This window comes from Ascaphus truei, chromosome 1 (assembly GCF_040206685.1).
Source record: "Ascaphus truei isolate aAscTru1 chromosome 1, aAscTru1.hap1, whole genome shotgun sequence".
Taxonomy (NCBI): Eukaryota; Metazoa; Chordata; class Amphibia; order Anura; family Ascaphidae; genus Ascaphus; species Ascaphus truei.
This window is the reverse complement of record NC_134483.1, coordinates 158994523-159016016: the sequence shown is the minus strand read 5'-3', so window position 1 is coordinate 159016016 and position 21494 is coordinate 158994523. Positions and strand designations below refer to the sequence as shown.

General features: G+C 42.1%; 1 protein-coding gene across 3 annotated transcripts in view; it reads left to right on the top strand.

The window, feature by feature from the left end:
- Positions 1 to 21494, top strand: part of UHRF2 (ubiquitin like with PHD and ring finger domains 2) — a 123302-nt gene that overhangs the window by 77473 nt on the left and 24335 nt on the right. For all 3 annotated transcript variants that reach the window (XM_075596543.1, XM_075596526.1, XM_075596535.1), the window contains exons 4-5: positions 3201 to 3463; positions 17574 to 17792. In XM_075596543.1, coding sequence (XP_075452658.1) covers positions 3201 to 3463; positions 17574 to 17792 — 482 coding nt within the window. The remainder of the gene's footprint in view (positions 1 to 3200; positions 3464 to 17573; positions 17793 to 21494) is intronic.

Genomic DNA, 21494 nt, shown 5'->3' with positions numbered 1-21494 from the left:
ATAGCCCACCCCGTCCTTATGTACAGACGGGTACCCGAAAATTATACACTATTTGCGGGTAACAAAGTACTACCGGCTACTCCGGTCAGCAACATATTACACAGTTTTTTAACCCTAGTTGCTCCCTAATATCCACTGTTTAATCTCATGCTCCCAAAGTCCCTGTTCTGCAGCTATTTCCTAACTATACCTGGCATCCCTAGCTTACATTCCTGCTTACATTAGGGCGCACAACTAGACCCAAGAGCTGACACTTCAGCACTTGGCTTACGGTTCATATTGGCAGCCAGCCGGGCGTGACTTTTATTAATGAAGACCGGCTACCCCCTACCGTCACAGAGTTATTTTAAGGGATTATCTATTCATGTCCTCCATGCATTGGGGGGAACATGCATAAAGTGGTTTAACAAAGACTTTTTTTTTCCATCGGGAGGTAATGTGTTCCTAAAGGAGTATCAGTCACTTACGCCTTGTTATTGGTTTTGTAACTTTAGTATGGAAAGAAAATCTGCTACGGTGATAAAGCATTGTTTACTCAATCAACTGATACTCTAAATAAACCCTGCAGTATGTAGTTTTCTGTAGCAGCGTTTGTATTTTGCAGTAAAAGGATTCAAATTGTGGCCCAGTACTAAAAGTTTGTCTTGTATTCTGAATCCAAGTAATGAAGAATTACTTGGAAGAATTTACAGTGAAGAATGTATTTGACTCAGGCCATAAAAATGTGTCAGCCTTTCCTGGAAATCCCGTGATTTTATTTCAAACCAAAAATCTGCGGCTTGTGAGCTTCCTTACTTTAAGGATCAGACATAACATGGTTGCTTACTTGAGTTAGCCAGTGGTGCTAGGAAAACAGCCAAAGTAGTATACTCTCTGCTTCTTAAAGGAGAAGTCACCCCCTTTTTTGTAATATACAGTATATATATATATATATATATATATATATATATATATATATATATATATATATATATTTATATCCTCATCTTCCTTATATATAAAAAGAAAGTACACCCTCTTTGAATTCTATGTCTATGGTTTTACATATCAGGACATAATAACAATCATCTGTTCCTTAGCAGGTCTTAAAATAAGGTAAATACAACCTCAAGTGAACAACAACATATGACATATTACACCGTGTCATGATTTATTTAACAAAAATAAAGCCAAAATGGAGAAGCCATGTGTGAAAAACTAAGTATACCTTATGATTCAATAGCTTGTAGAACCACCTTTAGCAGCAATAACTTGAAGTAAGAGCCCACTCTTCTTTACAACGTTGCTGCAGTTCATTGAGTTTTGCAGGCATTTGTATATGCACAGCTCTCGTAAGGCCCAGCCACAGCATTTCAATAGGGTTGAGGTCTGGACTTTGACTGGACCTTTGCAACACCTTGATTCTTTTCTTTTTCAGCCATTCTGTTGTAGATTTGCTGGTGTGCTTGGGATCATTGTCCTGTTGCATAACCCAATTTCGGCCAAGCTTTAGCTGTCGGACAGAGGGCCTCACATTTGACTCTAGAATACTTTGGTATACAGAGGAGTTCATGGTCAACTCAATGGCTGCAAGGTTCCCAGGTCCTGTGGCTGCAAAACAAGCCCAAATCATCACCCCTCCACCACCGTGCTTGGCAGTTGGTATGAGGTGTTTGTGCTGATATGCTGTGTTTGGTTTTCGCCAAACGTGGCGCTGTGCATTATGGCCAAACATCTCCACTTTGGTCTTGTCTGTCCAAAGGCCATTGTTCCAGAAGTCTTGTGGTTTGTTCAGATGCAACTTTACAAACCTAAGCCGTGCTGGCATGTTCTTTTTAGAGAGAAGAGGCTTTCTCCTGGCAACCCTTCCATACAAACCATACTTGTTCAATCTTTTTCTAATTGTACTGTCATGAACTTAAACATTTAACATGCTAACTGAGGCCTGTAGAGTCTGAGATGTAACTCTTGTTTTTTTTGCAATTTCTCTGAGCATTGCACGGTCTGACCTTGGGGTGAATTTGCAGGGACGTCCACTCCTGGGCAGATTGGCAAATGTCTTGATTGTTTTCCACTTTTGAATAATCTTTCTCACTGTAGAATGATGGACTTTAAATTGTTTGGAAATGGCCTTATAACCCTTCCCAGATTGATGGGCAGCAACAATTGCTTCTCTAAGATCATTGCTGATGTCTTTCCTCCTTGGCATTGTGTTAATACACACCTGAATGCTCCAGACCAGCAAACTGCTAAAACTTCAGCTTTTATAGAGGTGGTCACACTTGCTGATGATCAATTAATCATTTGATTATCAGCACCTGTCTGCTACTAAGAATCTTAATTCCTATGAAAGCAGTAAGGGGGTACTTAGTTTTTCACACATAGCTTCTCCTTTTTGGCTTTATTTTTGTTAATTAAATCATGACACGGTGTAATATGTCACGTGTTGTTGTTCATCTGAGGCTGTATTTACCTACATTTAAGACCTGCTAAGGAACAGATGATTGTTATTATGTCCTGATATGTAAAACCATAGAATTCAAAGAGGGTGTACTTTCTTTTTCACACAACTATATATATATATATGGGAAGCAGGGATGCCCCCGGAGCTGAACTGTGTTAATTTCAGCTCTGGGAACCACCGGTCCCCAGGATACATATCTGTAAAGCTAGCACCAGTACCATCCTTTCCAGGGGAAACAAAATGGCAGTTTCAATTTACTACATGACACGTCGCCGCAACATCCTCCGTCGCGGTGTCCTATTGACCCGCGTGATGAGGTGGATTTAAATATGCTACGTAACAGAGCAAACCTTCCCTGGGACCTGAAATTAACACGGTTCAGGTCCGGGGACCTCTGCTTCCCCTCCTGATAAAAATTAAAAGGTGGGAGGGTTTGGACAGGTGGTGATCTTTCGCCTTGAAGAGTGCAACCTAATTTAGTCTATTTAAAAATATATATTTTTAGGGGTTTTTTTTGTAATACAAAATAACCTTTCTTTTCCATTTATATTCTTCATTCATGTTTGCATACAAATAACATACCCCTTCACTCATTGCTAAAAAAAATAATTATATTCCATGTTTATTGTGTAAACTTTTCATTTTCTGGTGTAACTACGTGGGGACTGCCATCATTTCTTATATGTGAACAGGGCATCACAGGGTTATAGCAGCTTGGATTTCATTCCGTCTTCTTTTTATTATTATTTCATTGTAGATCAATGAACTGGTGGATGCCCGCGACGTAAGTATTGGAGCATGGTTTGAAGCTCACGTGGAAAATGTAACGCGATCCACAAAGGGACACAAGAACAGCAAGGCTCAAATAAAAGGAGGCAACGCTTACAAAGGGACGAATGGAAACCTGAGCCAGGAGCATCCAAGACAAAACTCCGATCTTTTGGATACCGCCCCTTCCACTTCTTACTCTGACTTTTTGGACAAAGAGGAAGATGTTATTTATCATATCAAGTATGACGAGTAAGTGTTGTCAATCTTACTTGGACACGCTGTGTGTTTGCACCCCCCCCCAACCCCCCTTTGGTTTCTGCTAACAAAACCTGGATATGCAAGTTCAAGAAAGACAAGGGGTCTGACATGACAAAGAATGAGTTAATCATAACCCTGACCGCGACATATTTATGAGGTGTGTAAGTATCCTGGGTAGTGACAAGGAAATGGCTCACTGGGTAGTAACCAGGAAATGCCTAGAATCAGATATTAAACACAGGTGTATATGTTGCTAATTTATAAAGAGTACAAATCAACTGAGACGATACTTTCAGTATGAATAGGTTTTACGTTTCTGAGATTATATGTATATATGTGTATTATATATACATATACAGTACGTGTGTGTGTGTGTGTGTGTGTGTGTATATATATATATATATATATATATACACATATACACACACACGCGCACGTGTGGTTTAGATTAAAAATATATATATATTCTGTTGCACAGTGCTGTTTCATGCTAAACTGGAGATTTCCTTCAAATTACCCTTTTCATTTGTCACAAGGCTAATTCTTCTTACCAAAATCAGGGGCTTTTGCAAAAAAAAAAAAAAAAAAATGTAGGGACGATGGTTTTGTTCTTTGTGTGAATCCATACTTTACATTCCTCTTCATGGTTTGCACATCTGTGATGTTTTTCTCCCCTGGTCATCGCTGTACAGGAGTGCTGCTTTTTCAAACCCCTCTGTCACTGTTATAACTGTATGCAGGGCCGCCGACAGGGGAGAGAGCCGGGACATCTGTCCCGGGCCCGGTGGCTGCAAGGGGTCAGGCCAGCACTGGAAGTTGGGCCTGGTCAAAGGTGGGGCCCAACATTCGTAACTGTTGCATGCTTGGCCCCAGCTCTTCCACCCCCCTCAAGCCTGATGAAGAACCTCTGTAGTGGCATATTAGAGCACTTAGAGATAGTAGGAGAAGGAGTAAGTGCAGTGGATACCAGAACCTGACCACAATGGTTGGTAAGTGTCTCTGTGTTTATGGGGACAGGGGTCACATATCCAGACTATTGAAATGCTTCGTTCAGAGGATGTGTTCTCAGATGTAACTTGAAAGACTAGGAGCTTGGCATATATAGGGACAGCAAAGGTGTTTTACAGGTGAGAGCAGCGGTGGAAGGAGTGGAAGGGAGACCGTTTTGACCAGAGTGCAGGATAGAAGCATGTTAAGTCCTGTTAAGATAATTACAGTGTTGAAAATGTTACTGAACATCTGCATAGCCAGAATAGTAATGGCACAGGGGAAATGGCAGAGTTAGCCTGGTCACGCTTGTAGTTTTAATCCACCATGAAATGTTTTACACGTATCAGATGACCATTCAACAAGATTAATTTTACCTCCTAAAACAGTGCATATTAATATTTTCTTTTATTAGGCCAGTCTTGTAGATATTCGCAGAGTAGTGTAATGGAGTGGCTATTTGTGAAGCTGTTCCACCAGAACAGTCATGTTAGAAGAGGAATGAGACCTATATATATTTTTTTTAAAACTAGTTTCTAAATGGTTCTGTGTAAACATATTAAAGCTGCAGTCACTCCTAGCATCACAATGAAGCAATTGTAGTGAAATGTTTATGGCGTTCAAATCTGTGGCGTACTATAGGAAGCTGCAACTGATGATGTTGCAATATCCTATGGGCCTGAGATTTGGCAGCCATTTTGTATTCCCTGAAAGGAGTTTTAAACCAGGTAACACCAGAGGTATCTGTGGAACCGTGGGCGATTCCGGAGCTGAAAATAGTACAATTAAGTTAATTGGAACTATTTCTTTTTTCACATTTTGGGGGAGATGAAGATCATGCTCAGTATGAATGCAATATGTTAAATCTACCGTTCAGCTTTGGTGACTGTTGAAATGAATGAATGATGCATTTAAACAACATAACGTTTGATACAAATACAAATGAGCTAGTCAGACCTAATGAATCATATTTTATTGTTTACTGGAATGGTTGGCATTTCACAAGCAACACAAGCCAGGAAGACAAAATACAGTACGCTCTGAAAAGTAGTTGTAACTTAAAATGCTGCTTAATTTCTTAGCCTTATATCACAAGCTGTCTGAATCGGCGTGGTTATGCAAATTTCCCCACCATGGTGTTTTTCATATTTTTACATTTCTTTTTATTATCCTGATCACATACTTCCCTGTGAAATTGTCCTGTGTGTTATTAGAGAATATCTTGAGTCGTTAGAACTGCATCTCATTGCTGCATCATAGGAACTGCTGCAACAGTTTCTCAGTTCTGTCTTTGTCCCTGGAGAAAGCATATCAGATTGTTTGCTTCTGGTATTTTGTAGCTTTTGGACCTAACTTGGAGGTGTATTGAGGGTGCGTTCCACTCCAGTCCAACCTTGGACTAAACACTTCGGGTTCTGTGTACCAATGCAGAGAAAAGTGTGTTTTGGCACACTATTTGTATTTTTTTTAACTTCAAGAACATTATTAAAATGTAGGAGCCAGTTCCTTACATCTGGTAGAGAATATTTAACTTATGCCACTTTAGATCTGGCACATCTTTTGCCACAAAGGAAAAGGATGCAGAATTGCACCATGTTACACCTCCCCAACTCCTACTGACACCCTCAAATTACAAGCTCTGCAAATGGTGGGGAAGTATATCGATACCTTGGTGTAGGATGGAAATACCCTGGTTTTACTTCAAGATTGCCTAAATAAATAGACACCATCATATCAAAGGGGGGACAATGGCGAATACTACCTGAAAGAACTGTTCCAGATTTTTCCTTTAGCTTGTTTCTTTATTATCCCGCCTAACAGGAATCAGCAGTACAGGCATACCCCGCATTAATGTACGCAATGGGACCGGAGCATGTATGTAAAGCGAAAATGTACTTAAAGTGAAGCACTCCCTTTTTCCCACTTATCGATGCATGTACTGTACAGAAATCATCATATACGTGCATAACTGATGTAAATAACGCATTTGTAACAGGCTCTATAGTCTCCCCGCATGCGCACAGCTTCGGTACAGGTAGGGAGCCGGTATTGCTGTTCAGGACGTGCTGACAGGCGCATGCGTGAGCTGCCGTTTGCCTATTGGGCAATATGTACTTACTCGCGAGTGTACTTAAAGTGAGTGTCCTTAAAGCGGGGTATGCCTGTATTGCATCAGCTAGGCTTTGCTGCTCTGGAGATCTCTGTAAGGCTGAGTCCATACAGCCTTCGCCCGCACGGAGGCGTGCGCATCCGTGACGTCACCCGCGTGAAGCAGGTGCGTTTTTTGGACATGCAAGATGTGCCGTCGGGCGTGTCTAGGGGCGTGTCAGTGACGTCACAGGGCGAACCGCTCACGTGACCTGCCCGTCACGCCGAGAAATCCGTTTAAACGGATTCCTCGCGCAACGCACGCCCCCTGCAGCTGTTGCCCGTGCGGTCTATGGGCGCATTCAAGGGCTTACGGCAATGTGATCGCGCCGCGTCCACGCGTTCTGCAGCAGCATGCACTCGGCCTGAAGCAGTGAATCTCATGCTGCTTTATAGTAAAACACTCTCATATATACACACACACACACACATACACAAAATACCTGCACATCTTGCTCTTCCTTAGATGTCTTTCTCGTCAATCACATTGACCTGAAATGTCTTTTTGACCATACAATACTGCCGAAGGGTTATTGTTGTCTTGGCACTTATTGCATTTCAGCTGTCAGGGTTTTTTCTTTTGACTCTGGGTCAGTTCCTCATTAGCTCTTTTCAGCCTTTAGATATTAACCCCGTCATCACCAGTAACATACAGACTGCATGCTATCTTTTGTTTATAGCTCATGCCATTGGCACACCTTTCTCACCACACGTCCGCACCAATTCCACTATTGCACACTTGGATTAACAGAGTTTATCTGCACATTAATCTCTATAAGCGTTTAATGGATCTGACTGATGCAAGTATACACTTATAAAATGGTACACTGCTATATACTTACCCAGAGGCTATAAATTGATGTGGTCTGTTGAACCACGCCTCGGGGAGTAAAAACACTTTCAGAGTGTGCTTCACTACACAGTATTTTTGATACTGCAGATTTAAAGTGACATATAGCGGTTCTAGAGACACAAGTGTGAAAACTCACTACATGTACCAGCAGTATACCGCTAAACATCTACTTCGAGGCTTTAAATTGATGTGGTCATTTGAACCACGCCTCGAAGGGTAAAAACACTTTTAGAGTGTGCCTCAATACACAGTATATTGTTGATACTGTTTATAGTGTATCCATTCTCATGGGTTATAAATGTGTATGCGTGTATTGTATTAATATTCACATTGATTGTCAATGCATCTGATCATACTCTGATGCAACACGTGATGTTCGTCCCTACGAAGTTGCATAAACAGATATATAGGTCATTTGATTTTCATTGATTTATACTAATTTTGGTGGCAACTATTGCATTTCCCCCTCCGCTACAGTTGTAAAAATATTGGTGCATTCAGTACATCAAACTGTTCATTAACTTTTATGAACTAAACCTGATTTTTTTAGTTAAATCAATAAGAGCTTTTGCACCCTCCATTGAGGGTATATGTGTACTTCACTATTCTGTCTAGAGGACAGTTACCTCCATACTACTATGGGGGGATTTCGGAGGGGTTGATACAGTCACTGACTCCGTTATAGCACTTCTAACTTAGAAGCTTTAAAGGTAGTGGTTTATTTTCTGGGGACAGGTCATGGATCTATACACCTGACCCCTTATAAATACATATTTTAATATCCAATAAAAGTGTTTTATTTGCACCAATTTACTCTGCATTTTCACACTACGAGTGCATTCAGTAGGGCATCTTTCTACCTATATACTGCATTTCTTGTACACCCTTCCCCCTTGGCAGTGCAAAGCCACAAAGAACTTTGATTTCACTGGACACACTCAGTGATCTAAGAATACTGTGGCAGCTCAGCAATTAAAAAATGCAGGTGAATAAGTACCCGCATTTGGCCAAATTCAACACACATTCAATAACTTCTGTTTATCCATTGCTCGTAAAAGGGATACATCATTCTAAACAAATCCCCCCTCTTTGTTTCAATGCTCTGCGCATCAAATGCTTTCATTTTAATCCTGGTTTTCACTGGGAGATAGAAAGAATGTGTTTGTCTCAATGTGAGGGTAATTTCTAAGGTATAAGTTACAAGTTATATGCCAAAAATGCATGGCAGCTGCAACCAGTTATATTTGCACAATAAAACCGTGCGCAAATAACAATTCTAGGGAAATGGTTTTCTTGAACGAACACATCGTTGTTACAAGATGCCCGGCAGGACGGGATTCTTCGGGTCTTGTATGCAAATGCTATGCTTGTGATGCAATGAGGAAATGGTACATTTCTAGTTTTCAGTTAGGGAGCTCCGGCTGTTAATTGTGGTTCATTTATATACAACCTCTGTGCTTCGCGTTAGCGCTTCGCAGGCCATTGGCTGCGACAAGACAATAAGAATGGATTGCGCGATATGACACACAGAAAAGGGAATTGGAAAGGATTGATAGCAAGTCGCCACATTTCCATGCAATGTGCACCTTCAGCACCACGAGCGGTTAAAGGAGGACCATGTAAGAAAAGCCCTGAAAGCTCATTTCTTTTTCTGCGCTGCAAACACCGCCAGTGGTGGATGAAAGCTGGATTTCTTTTTTTTTTTTTTTTTTGCAGTGGCGAGGAACTGCAAAGAAAGGTTTCCATGGTTATTGGAGACCACATGTGAATTCTGAAATGCTGAGATTTTTAAACCGCTCGCTGCCAGAGGGAACATTGCACCACTAGCTCCTCTGGCAACAAGGAGTTAATGTTGGAAAATAAAAACAATTGTAATGGTGCAAAGCTAAAAAAATATTATATAAATAGGTATGTTTTTACAGGTCAACATAGTTTGCCTATTCAATTGTGTGTGTATGTACTGTATCAGTGGTTTTCAACCTTTTTTTGATTGTGAAATTTTGGGGAAACGCAACCCTCTCCCTCGTCCCATGCCCCCCCTCTCCTCTACCCATCTCACGCCCCCCCCCCCATCCTCTCATCACCCATCTCTCATCCCCGTCCACCCATCTCTTGTCTCTCCCCCTTGACACTCTCCCTCTTACGCTCCCTCTCCCCGACAAACTCTCACCCTCTGTCTTCTATACACACACACACACACACACAATCTCCCCACCTCACTTACAGATACTCACACTCTCCTCCTTACATTCTCTCCCTTACGCTCCTTCTCCCCCACATTCTCTCCCTTACGCTCCCTCCTCCACACTCTCTCCCTCCCTTACACTCCCTCGCCCACTCTATCTTTTATACACACACACACACACTCTCGCCCTCTCACTTACACACACTTACTCGGACACATACACACAGACACTCTCTCACTTTAAGAGAGCTGCCGGCCTGCACTCTTGCCTGATCCTTCCTCTTCCTCCTGTAAGCCGTAAGTTGACACGACTTCCAAATGATGATAGTTATATATATCTGTAACCCTGTTTCTTCCCCCCCCACCCCAATCTCAGATAGAGTCTATTGTGAGAAAGTCTACACTGGTTACTCGAAGTATTGTGGTGCATACGTGCTGATAAACAGTGGCCCTGAGTCTCCCGCCTGGTGTTATAGGGGAGGTCAGGACAGGCTTCTGGGGTATTACCCGAATCGTACTCACGGTGACAGCGCCTCCATCTCTTGCAGCCCCCAGAGATGTGGGGAGAAATCTCGGCAGGTGAACTTATCTCTTCTTCTTCCTGATAGATTTCAGTCTCAGGCAAAAAGTATGTGAAAACAGGTGTTCTTTATTCTTAGTACCCTCACAGTACTCAAAGATAGTGTACAGAACACACTGAAATCAATTCTCAGCAACATGTCTTCACCTTCAGGATGTCCCTGGACATACACTCCCAGCCACTGGCCACCAGGAGCAGTCCTTGCTCTTCTCTTACCCTCTGGTAGGGTAAGGGGAATAGTCTCCCTTCCTCTCCCCTCAGGGAGTGCCCTCAGTAAGCAGAGCCCTGCACTACTGGGATGGGTAAACTAGCTTCTGTCAAGGGTAGAGGCAACTGAGTAAATTGAGGAAGTACAACTCCTTAAGTCAGTCGGTCCAGCAGGAACTAGCCCCTTGCCCCTGATTGGACACCAGGCCTGATTGCACTACCTTCTCTGACTCACTGAGCTGCAAAGGTGTGGGGAAAACCCATGATTACTCCTGGCAAACCTACCCTTACTAGGGATAACTGCCAGGAGGAGGGCAGACTTGTAGCCCAAAACACGTCATGGCTACATATCTATCATCTTTTCGTTGTTTGCATTACAAGCTGATTAAGTAACACAAGGAAGAAGCTGTACCTTTTAATTTGTATATTTAATGGTATTGGCATTGCTGAGAAAAAAAATACATATCAATATATTTTGTGTGTGTATGAATTTATGTGTGTCTGCACACAAGAAAATCCTCTAAGGGATATAAACTGTTTTGTTTGGTGCCATATTTGTTTAAATATAGGTTTGCACAGCTTTGTTATGGTACCCCACATTTTTCACTTTAATGAGATGACTATATATATATATATATATATATATATATATATATATATATATATATATATATATATATATATATATATATATATATATATAAAAAGTTTTGTGTCAAGATAAAAAAAATGGCAACTCACAAAATTCGCAAAATAGTAAGTGTTGGAGAACTGTGGCAAGGGCCAAGGATGCATGATTCAGCCACACTCCTGACCGGAACCTGGGCCTCGCGGAAAAACAGATGATGGAGTTCCACTTCCGGGTGCGCCTTAGTTAGATGTCGCATCAATCCTCCTCTGGAAGAGATGTTACTGGCTCCAGAGTTCCACTGCTCTCAGCTCCATGTACAAGATGGCTCCTCACATACAGTCCTCAAACAAGAAGGAAAGCCCTACGCGTTTCGTCACGTCAGAATTTTGCGACTTCATCAGGGTGTACGTCACCCTTTTATAGTCCAACATTTGATAGAACATCACCCTCAGATGCAGGAAGGAAGCAGACGAACCACTACATCTCCCAGGAGCTGGAGAGAAGTAGACGTTTCCCAGGGTCAGATCCCACTGTGAATTCCTACTGGTCTGTATCCATTGCCTATTGGACCCTCCATTACAGGACTTTGCTATAGCATCTGCTTCTGCTTTATAGGTGTAACCCATGTCCGTTCCCCCCCCCTCTGAGGGAAGGACTGAATTACTATCTAGTATGGTACTGAGGCAAACCTGTTAGTACAGAAGCGCTGAGTCTGCCGCGGTGGTAAGGGGCAACAAGACAGGCTTTTGAGTGGTCTCTGGGTTCTCGTTTATGGTGTCAGCGCCTCCAGCTGTGATGGGATCCTTGGTATATGGATGTCAGTCCCCACCACTGCACTCCTTACCACTCCTGCCCAGGAACTGACACCCAGGCAGAGGTATGATGAACAGATGGATTTATTGTACATGCTGCAGTAGCTCTTTATACAGCATACATATGGAGGTCCAAAGTCCCAGGACTTCAGATGGTGCTCACCCCGATAGTATGGGGCCTTGAGTCTTGATGGTCTTTAGGCCCTTAGGCCTAAAGTGGGCCAGCTCATCCTCGCAATGGGAGAGTCTGACAGCCCATGCTCTCACCTTGAAAGGTAGAGCAAGACTAATCTAACTTTGGGCCACTCCTCTGATTAGGATTCCAGAAGGGACGGGCTCATAATCTGTACCTATCCTGATAGGCTTACACAGGTCATGAGTCACCACCTCACTTCTGTCCATCACAGAGGAGGCTGCATGGGGTGTAATACCCACATAATTAACCTGTTACTGCCCTGAACTTACTAGGGGCTTATATAACAGTGGGAAAGACAGATAGAATGGACTTACCATGTTACATAAGCATCGCTAATTTCTCACTGAGTGTTGGGAGCGTGTAAGCAGGTTGCATCTCTCTATACTGATAGGTCAGCTCCATATTCTGCCCACATAGGGTATTACTGGACTTGCATATAGGAGCTTATCATCCCTTACCCCGGGGACTGTACACATTTAGGTATACCTCCCATTAGGTCTTCCAGTCTCTGGTGCTCCCTGAGGTACTGCATCTGGAGTGTTGATTCACCTTTTTTTAGGGAGTTTTTTTTTTTAACAGGGTCAAGGGAAGTACCTTTTGGTCATTTGACCTTTGGGAACGGGCTTGATGAAGGGGCACATCCCCAAAACCTTGCCCCTGTAAGAGATGTGTGCAGAGGTATGCAATGGAGACCGTTTTAAGGTGAAACTAAAATGAGGCTTTATTGCACCTGTTCTTTTAACACTGCAAAAACATTCAAATAAAGAAAATAAAGGCCTACTCTGCTTTGGAGAATATCTACACCTTTACTCCGTCCCTCTCTGACCGGATGGGTAGCTAAGCTAGTTACCACCCCCAAACATATATACATATAGATGTACAACAGTTCAAGAAGAAAGTCTCTTATCTGTTTGTTGTAGCTGTAGGGGAAGGCCTCTCTGCTCTCCTGGGTCCGCACCCTTGTGTGCTATGCCAATGTCTGTGTCCAGGTATAGAGGTCAGGTCCCCTTGTCTTGCTATCAGCATACAGTCCTCCGTTGATGTGTGCGATGGAGACATCACCAGGCTGGACAATTGAGGTTCACCCTCATTGGTTCAAACGGCTCACGTGACGCGGGTGTCGCGCGAAAAATTTAATGGATTTGTCTCTTCCAAATCCTGCCACGCGCATCGAATCGCGCAGTATGCCTGCACTGGTGCACTTAATGAATTTGTTCGTGGTCACGTGCACTATGGCCAAAGCCTAAGTAACATTATATTCAATATGCTATAACAGGGGAGCGCAAACTTTTTGTGCTGTGCCCCCTGTCTTCCCTGCTGTGTTGCTCGCGCCCCCTCCCTACCTTAGAGCTGCGTCAAATGACGTTGCGGGGTCATGTGACGTCATGTGACTCGCTGCGTCATTTGACAAGCGTGACGTCACGTCATATGACCCCGCGGCGTCATTTGACGCAGTGTTGCCATGGCGTTGCGTCACAGAGCAGCTGAATCTGGGTAAGTAAAGTGTTGCAGAGGCCTCACGCGATCCCCCGGTGCCCCCCAGTTTGCGCTCCCCTGTGCTATAAATATGTATTTCCTGTGCAGGATAAGAGTTTAGCTTCATTCAAATAAATGGCGGTAAATGCTTATCCAGCACAGGAAAAAATATTGAATAGGGGTTTGTGAGTGCTAACAGCTATTGTTTAAAGCAGCACTCTCCCCCTATTGTTTTTATTTTCTTCAATTGATGTTGTTTTTAGCTCCCATGGACTCCTCCCCTCCCCCCCCACCCGTTCCTGAGAAACCAGTTTAGTTGCCAGCGTTCTCGCTCCCCTTAGGGAGATAAAAATGGCTATCAAATCTTGCAGGTCCACTATGCCAATAGGAAGCCGCAACTTCATCAGAGGAAACAGGACAGGCTTTTGGTGATCCTCATGTTCTTATCTTGGTGTCATCAACGCCTCCAGTCGCAATAGGCTCCAGGGTTCCTGGAGACAGTCCCCACTACGACAGACTTCTCTCATACTCCTACCCAATAGACTGTTTCTTAGGCAGGAGTATATAAAAAGGATTCTTTATTTGTGCAGTTCGTATTACAGCGTATGCATGAGTTTGTCAGGAAGATTTCCCAAACCTCTGAATGGTTCCTGACCTCTTACAGTCTTGAGGCCTTGTGCTCTCCACAGATATTAGGCTGTATGTCTCTACCCCATGAGGGGAAGAGCTCAACTCCACTCCTTACCCCAGAAGGGGAAGGGCTTTACTGAAACAATTTGGAACACTTCCTCCCTACTGTAAGTCACAAAGGGGGAGGGCACAGAGTCTGCACCATGATTGGCTGTACACAAACTCAGTTCACCTCCACCCAAGTCACTCAGTGGGGCAGCAGGAGGGGGGATAAACCCACAGGATAGCCTGTCACTGTCTGTAGCTATCAGAACTTATGTGATAGGAAGGCAGAAAGATAGTCTGCACCAGCCATGGCTATAAACATTTAACTGAGGAGGAGATTCAGTGCAAGGAGGGGGTTATTGCATCAAGCAAGACGTATTTTTAGAAGTAAATGTCACATTCTCTCCAATTATTGTTAATAAGCCACCCTAACATAATCAGGCAGGATTACTGTTGGGGATAGTTTATATTAGATTTTTAAGGAAAATAACTGTAAGTATCTTGAAACCTATCTATTTACTCAATATACAAGGCAGCCTGTTCATTTCAGGGGGGTTTAACTCTGGCTCTTATAAGCAGTGAACTCCTAAAGCAGCAGTCCACTTTGCTCGTTTTCGATTTGGGGGAGCGGGTGATTTTCTGTTGTGTATGTATGTATGTATATGTGTGTGTGTATATATATATACAGTATATATATATATATATATATATATATATATATATATATTGAGAGAGAGAAAAAGAGCCCTGAACAAAAAGCACTATAGTATGCCTGGCAGTACAAAATCACATAATTTTTATTAGAGGTTGTCACAGAACAAAAGTTAAAAAACAAAGCACAGAAAATTAAAATAGGGCATGGATCCCCTGTCCGTAGCAGAACTTGATAAATCCTCCAACACGTGTGCTTTCCTGGCTTTATATTGTGTGTCTTTCATTGATTTTCCTTGATACTGTGTCACTTTTTATATACCCTAGACTCAAGGGGGATAGAAGTGTGCCGTTATTTTTTTGTATTGACCACGTAGCCTTAGCCACCTCTGTTTGGCCTGTTGTCAGCCTCACTGTGTTAACCTTGTCAGGTACTTTAGAGCATTTATCTTGTCAATTTTGGAAATTGTATTGTTCCCATTGGGATATACTTGTTGGAGGATTTATCAAGTTCTGCTACGGACAGGGGATCCATGCCCTATTTTAATTTTCTGTGCTTTGTTTTTTAACTTTTGTTCTGTGACAACCTCTAATAAAAATTATGTGATTTTGTACTGCCAGGCATACTAGAGTGCTTTTTGTTCAGGGCTCTTTTTCTCTCTCACAATATTTACCTGCCCTTATAGCACCACCGACATATCACTGTGTATAGATTTACTCTGTCGGTAATTAGTTGCCATTATCTGTCTTGTGGATGCGGGGTCCTCCCTTTCTCTCACAAAATATATATATATATATACAGTGTTCGACAAACCTATACATTTGCACGCCCCGGGCGAGTGGATTTAACATCGTGGCGAGCTCCTATTGGCCCAAGCAGCACACGTGTGGTACTAGGTGGTGAGTAGATTTTTTTGTTCGCCGAGTAGATTTTTTGGTGATTTGTCGACCACTGTATATATATATACATATAAATATATATATATATATATATATATATATATATATATACTGAAATGATCCATAGTTGCCAGATCTCCAGGAACCTCACGGTTCTTGAAATAAAAGCAGTTTTAGCCACTGAGCAATAGTACTTACCTGGTGGACAGAACATGACCCATCAGCCTATCTCCGGCGGCCAACATCTTTGGAGGTGACGTGGCACCTTTCTATATGTGACCAAGCAGCCATATCTGTAGATTTTAGGTATCTCACCCCAGCACAAAAAACTACAAATGTGTCGGGAACCAGTGGGTTTTGCGAATGTCAAGGGGCCACGGTTTACCTCTTGGAGACCACCTGGTTCAGGTACATTAAAAAATAGGGGGGGGGGGCGGCTGCTGTTTTAATATAAAGACTCAACTTTGAGTCTTCAATGCCTCTTTCTTATTACCAGGAAATTGTTTTTCAACTCTTCAAGACCTGCAGGACCCACTAGGGTTACTTCACCCTAAGATTCTTCTTCTTATTAAATAATGTACATCTTTCTATACCATATATTATTAATATACCACAGTATCAGTTTTTATAAGTTGAGATAATCTCATTGAATATTTTAGCAAAATATATAAAGTACAAAGAAATAATGTGACTCAAAAAGTTAAATATCTTAGCATTTGTCTGAAAATGGAAGCCATGTGCCTGGAGAATTCATCAGCATGTAATCGCAATTACTAATGCATTAAGTGCAACTTTCTATTATTTATATTGGCCCTGCAGAAGCATACACGTATTATAGGTTGTGATAAGATTTAATGATAGAAGTAATAAATAAGAGACATGATGTGAGGTTACCAACACACTATATAGATTGGACTCTATTGTTGGTCTACTGTAGTGCAAAGTTCTAGTAGCCATATTTGTCTTGAATTGTAGATTAATTCCCGTATGTGATACCAGAGGTGGGATTCTACCATTCAGCAACATAAGCGACCTCCTAGTTCACCTACGTATGCCTGAAGGGGCCCAGATTCTCATGCTTCTACCCTTTGTCAAGGGACACAGGGTACAGGAAAGACTTCCCTCACCTCCATACACTACCGCATCAGCTGCGGGAACCAGCCATGTCTTGGGGAATGGGTCCCCGGTCAAACTATTGAGTAGAGCCCTGCAATACCTGGAACCTCTGTGTTAAGCCTTCATATATGAAATTATAGTGTACAGAGATTTAAAAGACACATACAGGCATACCCCGGTTTAAGGGCACTCACTTTAAGTACACTCGGGAGTAAGTACATATCGCTCAATAGGCAAACGGCAGCTCACGCATGCGCCTGTCAGCACGTCCTGAACAGCAATACCGGCTCCCTACCTGTACCAAAGCAGTGCGCAAGCGGGGAGACTATAGAGCCTGTTACACATGTGTTATTTACATCAGTTATGCACGTATATGACGATTGCAGTACAGTACATGCATCGATAAGTGGGGAAAAGGTTGTGCTTCACTTTAAGTACATTTTCACTTTACATACATGCTCCGGTCCCATTGCGTACGTTAATGCGGGGTATGCCTGTACTGTACAGTATGTCACTTCTCCAAATGTACTATGATATTTTTGGTTAATTGAAACATATCTCAACCCGCTGTGACTCGACAATAGAGTATTAACATTTCTTGTTTTACCTCAGATATAATATGGGATTTTTATGTTCTCTAGTAACTTTCCACAATTCCTGGTCCATTCTTTTATTTATTCCCAGTTATCCAGAAAATGGAGTTGTAGAAATAGATTCCGCTAACCTGCGACCACGCGCGAGAACCACACTAAAGTATAACGATCTTCAAGTGGGCGATGCTATCATGGTGAACCACAACATTGAAACGCCAGAGGAGCGGGGCTTCTGGTTTGACGCTGAAGTAACCAACTTGAAGGAGGTCTCAAGAACTAACAAGGAAGTGTATGCCAAAATTATATTGGGGTAAGATATTATTTTCTAAAGTCTCTGATATTGCACAAGCTCTTGCCTTAAAGGAGTAGCCTCTTCTGTTTTCAAACCGCGGTCATCTCATAGTCATTGCAAAGTCTTTCTGATGCTTCCCATCTCATATAAATTGTGATAGAACATAGACTTCGGCCCTTATTCTGTAAAGTTTGATATCACAGATGACGTGCTAGAGCATGAAAAGCTCCATTAAAGTTAATAGGACATTTCATGTGATAGCACTTCATCTGCGCTATCACACCTTACAGAATAAGGGCCTTAGGGGCCTATTCCGGTAACTTTGATAAAATCACTGCCATCTCGAACGGTTTGGCATAGCCTACTGACCAATCTGACATTTGCGTTATCACGGTATTCAGAAAAATGTATCGCAAGTCAGACACCGTTCGGTAGGAAAATGCAATACCGCTTGGGATAGCAGTGTCCTTATCTCTGTCTTTTTCTTAGTACTTATAGAAAAAGAGATCTATAGATTTTCAATATATATATACTCTACCCCAAGATCCTCAGCAGCATCCATTACCTTGACTCCTAACCCCTACAATGAGAAAAACATATCCAGTTCATAATTGGACACTTCTTTATTTTTTCTTAGGTGAGCCCATGTAATCTGACTGCAGTCCTTAAGAGCTGCATAAAGAGAACTGCATCCCCCTGCACAGCTTTTACAAGTGATCTCACGGTTTTTATTTTATTTTAATAACACATTATATAAGCCGTGGGTCTCCGGAGCTAAACCGCATTAATTTAAGTCCCAAGAACCCCTTGCTTCCCGAGTTACAGGCCCCGGTATCTTCGCAAAGTTTAAATGTCCCGGTCACGTGACGCTGGAGATTTAAATACAATGCGGGAGATACCGGCACCCCATACCGGGACCTGTAACTCAGGAAGCAGGGAGTCCCCGGTATTGAAATGAAGGCAGTTCCACTTCAGAGACTCCCTGCTTCAATACTATGTTATTAAAATAAAATAAAAACAGCCACATTACCTTAGTGGCTAGCCGTTAGGGTAATGAATGGGTTAAACCAGAGTACCTGGTTTGTTGGGGGTAAACGGTGTGGGTGAAGGGGGTAGTTGCCCTAGGGTGGGTGGTTAGGCCTACGGGGAAGGTTGCAGGAGGGGTTAACCCCTTCATTACCTCAGCGGTTACTACCACTAAGATAATGCAGGGGTTAACTCCTCCTGTTACCCACCCGAGAGGCCTAACCACCCACCCTGTGGCAACTGCCAGCTCCACCCACTCCCTCTACCCTTAATAAACATTAAAATACAATACAACAACCAATACTATCCAATACACCCATTGACTGCCTGTGTCGTTACCTATGCTGTCAATGGAACAAAGATAACCCCAAAGGCAATGAATGGGCACCCTACTACCCACCCCCTACAACCCCTCAACCCCTCCCCCCAACACACACACACTGTACAGTAATGGACAAAATCCCTATTATCCAAATCCTGGATAAAAGCGCATTTTCCCATTAAAAATAAAACATTACCCAGCCAGCATATTGTAAATTAAAGTTGTACTTACCCCTGCCAGGATGACGGCTGTCCTCCTCCCAGTCTTTATCCTCCGTGTCTTCCGTGGGCAGCAACATTAAAATGAAAAAACTAATCCATTAATTACTTTAGCGGTTATTAAATGCTATAGTAATTAAGGGATAGCTGTGTAGAAGACCAGTGCATCAGAATAAACCAGTCCCTTGAGTATATGAGAGTCTGGGCTAGGACCACTCCAAATAGGCTGGTATATAATATAATATAATTGCCCTAATAGAGCTAAGGGACTAGTACCTAGTACTATTGATAAAGGGCACCTTGATAAAGGGCACACGGCTCGAAACACGTAAGTGTGTTACCTGCTGCTGCTGTGGGGGGCTATGCTATGTCTGATCCCTCAGTAGAATAAAGTGTTTGTTTGTTTGTTTTTTGCTACCGTGAGCCTCCTCCTGCTTTTTAGGCAGGGCACTGCCTTTTTTTAATCTGTTCCTATAGTAATTCAGGGGTTAATCATGCCCGCTACCCAGCTGGGATGCCTAACCACCCTTCCCGGGGCAACTACCCCCATCCCCCACCCCATTTGGCATGTTATTGGAGCTTTCTAAATAGCTGCACATGCAAACTCGCTCAAAGTGGTCAAAACTGTTGATAAGTCACTTATCGAACCAACCTCAATAGGCCGCTTAGTGTTTGGTGCGAATCTTATGTAATGCATTTCTTGGTCTCTGCAACTTTTGAACTTAAGTTGCTACAGCATTCTTTGAGTAAAGTCATTATTTAGACCCAAATAAATACATTAACATTTTTTGTTCCATTCGGTATGTGTGCTTGTTCTGTGTGAACCTTTATATACACTTGTTTGTCAGATCTAAATGTTGCACAGAAATGACTTTGTTTGAGAATTGCAATTAGAAAGAAAAACATGTATTTTTCTGGTGCACATGAATTGTTATGTAAAATCAGAGATTGATTTATGAAAATAATAAGTTGTGCCCTTGTAGTGTGGGGGGCAAGTTATTCCACCTTTTTTAAATACCAAATTGGCTGTGAAATTCTTTGCTGTTCTTAACTGTTATAGATTGCTAGTTAGAAAAAGACAAGTTTGAGGTGTGAATGCTTTCAAGGCATTGTTTCTGTTTTATCCACAGTTCCTGAGAAAGATTACACTGCATTGCTTTTGTGGTTCTTCTAGATTTCAAAGTTAGCCAGCACCTGTACAGGCAAGAGTAATATTGACAAGTTGTCTTACAGCTGCAAGAATGAAACCAGTTGCTTGTTCACCTTTATTATATTCTGTTAAGGGAAGCTGCACTTTTTACATCTTACCTTTTCTTTCTAAAGTGGGGTTTCTGGATTATTTTTTTTACCTGGGACATGTTTCCTTTATCTTAAATGCAATGGGTCAGACAATCATCAGACATCCAGATAACCATCCCTCCAGTTTAGTGCTGAGCTGTGCACCAATTCCTTAGTGTCCAGACAGAATGGACTTTGAGTTCTGTTCAAAGCTGTGCTCTCCTGCTTTCTAGAAACCTGCGGCCAACTCTTAATTAACTAGCTCCTCTGCAATCACTTGGTGGTATCTCAACTGGTTAAGACATATTTTCAGTTTCACACCATCATATTGAGTCAGATAATAGATCTCCTCTAAGAGAATCAGAGAAACGCAAAAAGATTGCATTGCACAAGGGTAAAAACCAGGTGATATTTCTTTTGTTCCTTATTTTCTTTGTATCGCCAAATGGCACTAAAATCCAGTCTTTTTTGCAAATGCTTTGGAGAAAAAAAAGAATCATCGAAATATATTTGATATGAATGAACTCTGTCTTGGAATATTATAAGGATAGGCTTGCACTGGTCTGTTTTTCCTTGCTGTCCCCTGAAGCAATGAAGGATATAAGACATGGTGTATGCACAACATAATATTTTCTCCCTTCGCTTTCCTGTGTGGGAGTTGAATTTCTTCATGCTACATGGAAATTTGGATTTGGTGGTTGCTGAAGTCATGTGTTTTGCTCGCTGGAGTTCAGGATATATTATAAATAGTCAGTAACCAGATATGAGATACAGTTTTCCAGTTCTGTCTGGGCGTGGAGACTTAATTTTTTTTAAAATTTTTAAACCATCGTGATTTTGTATATTTAAAGGGTACACTTTCACTAACATGTTTTT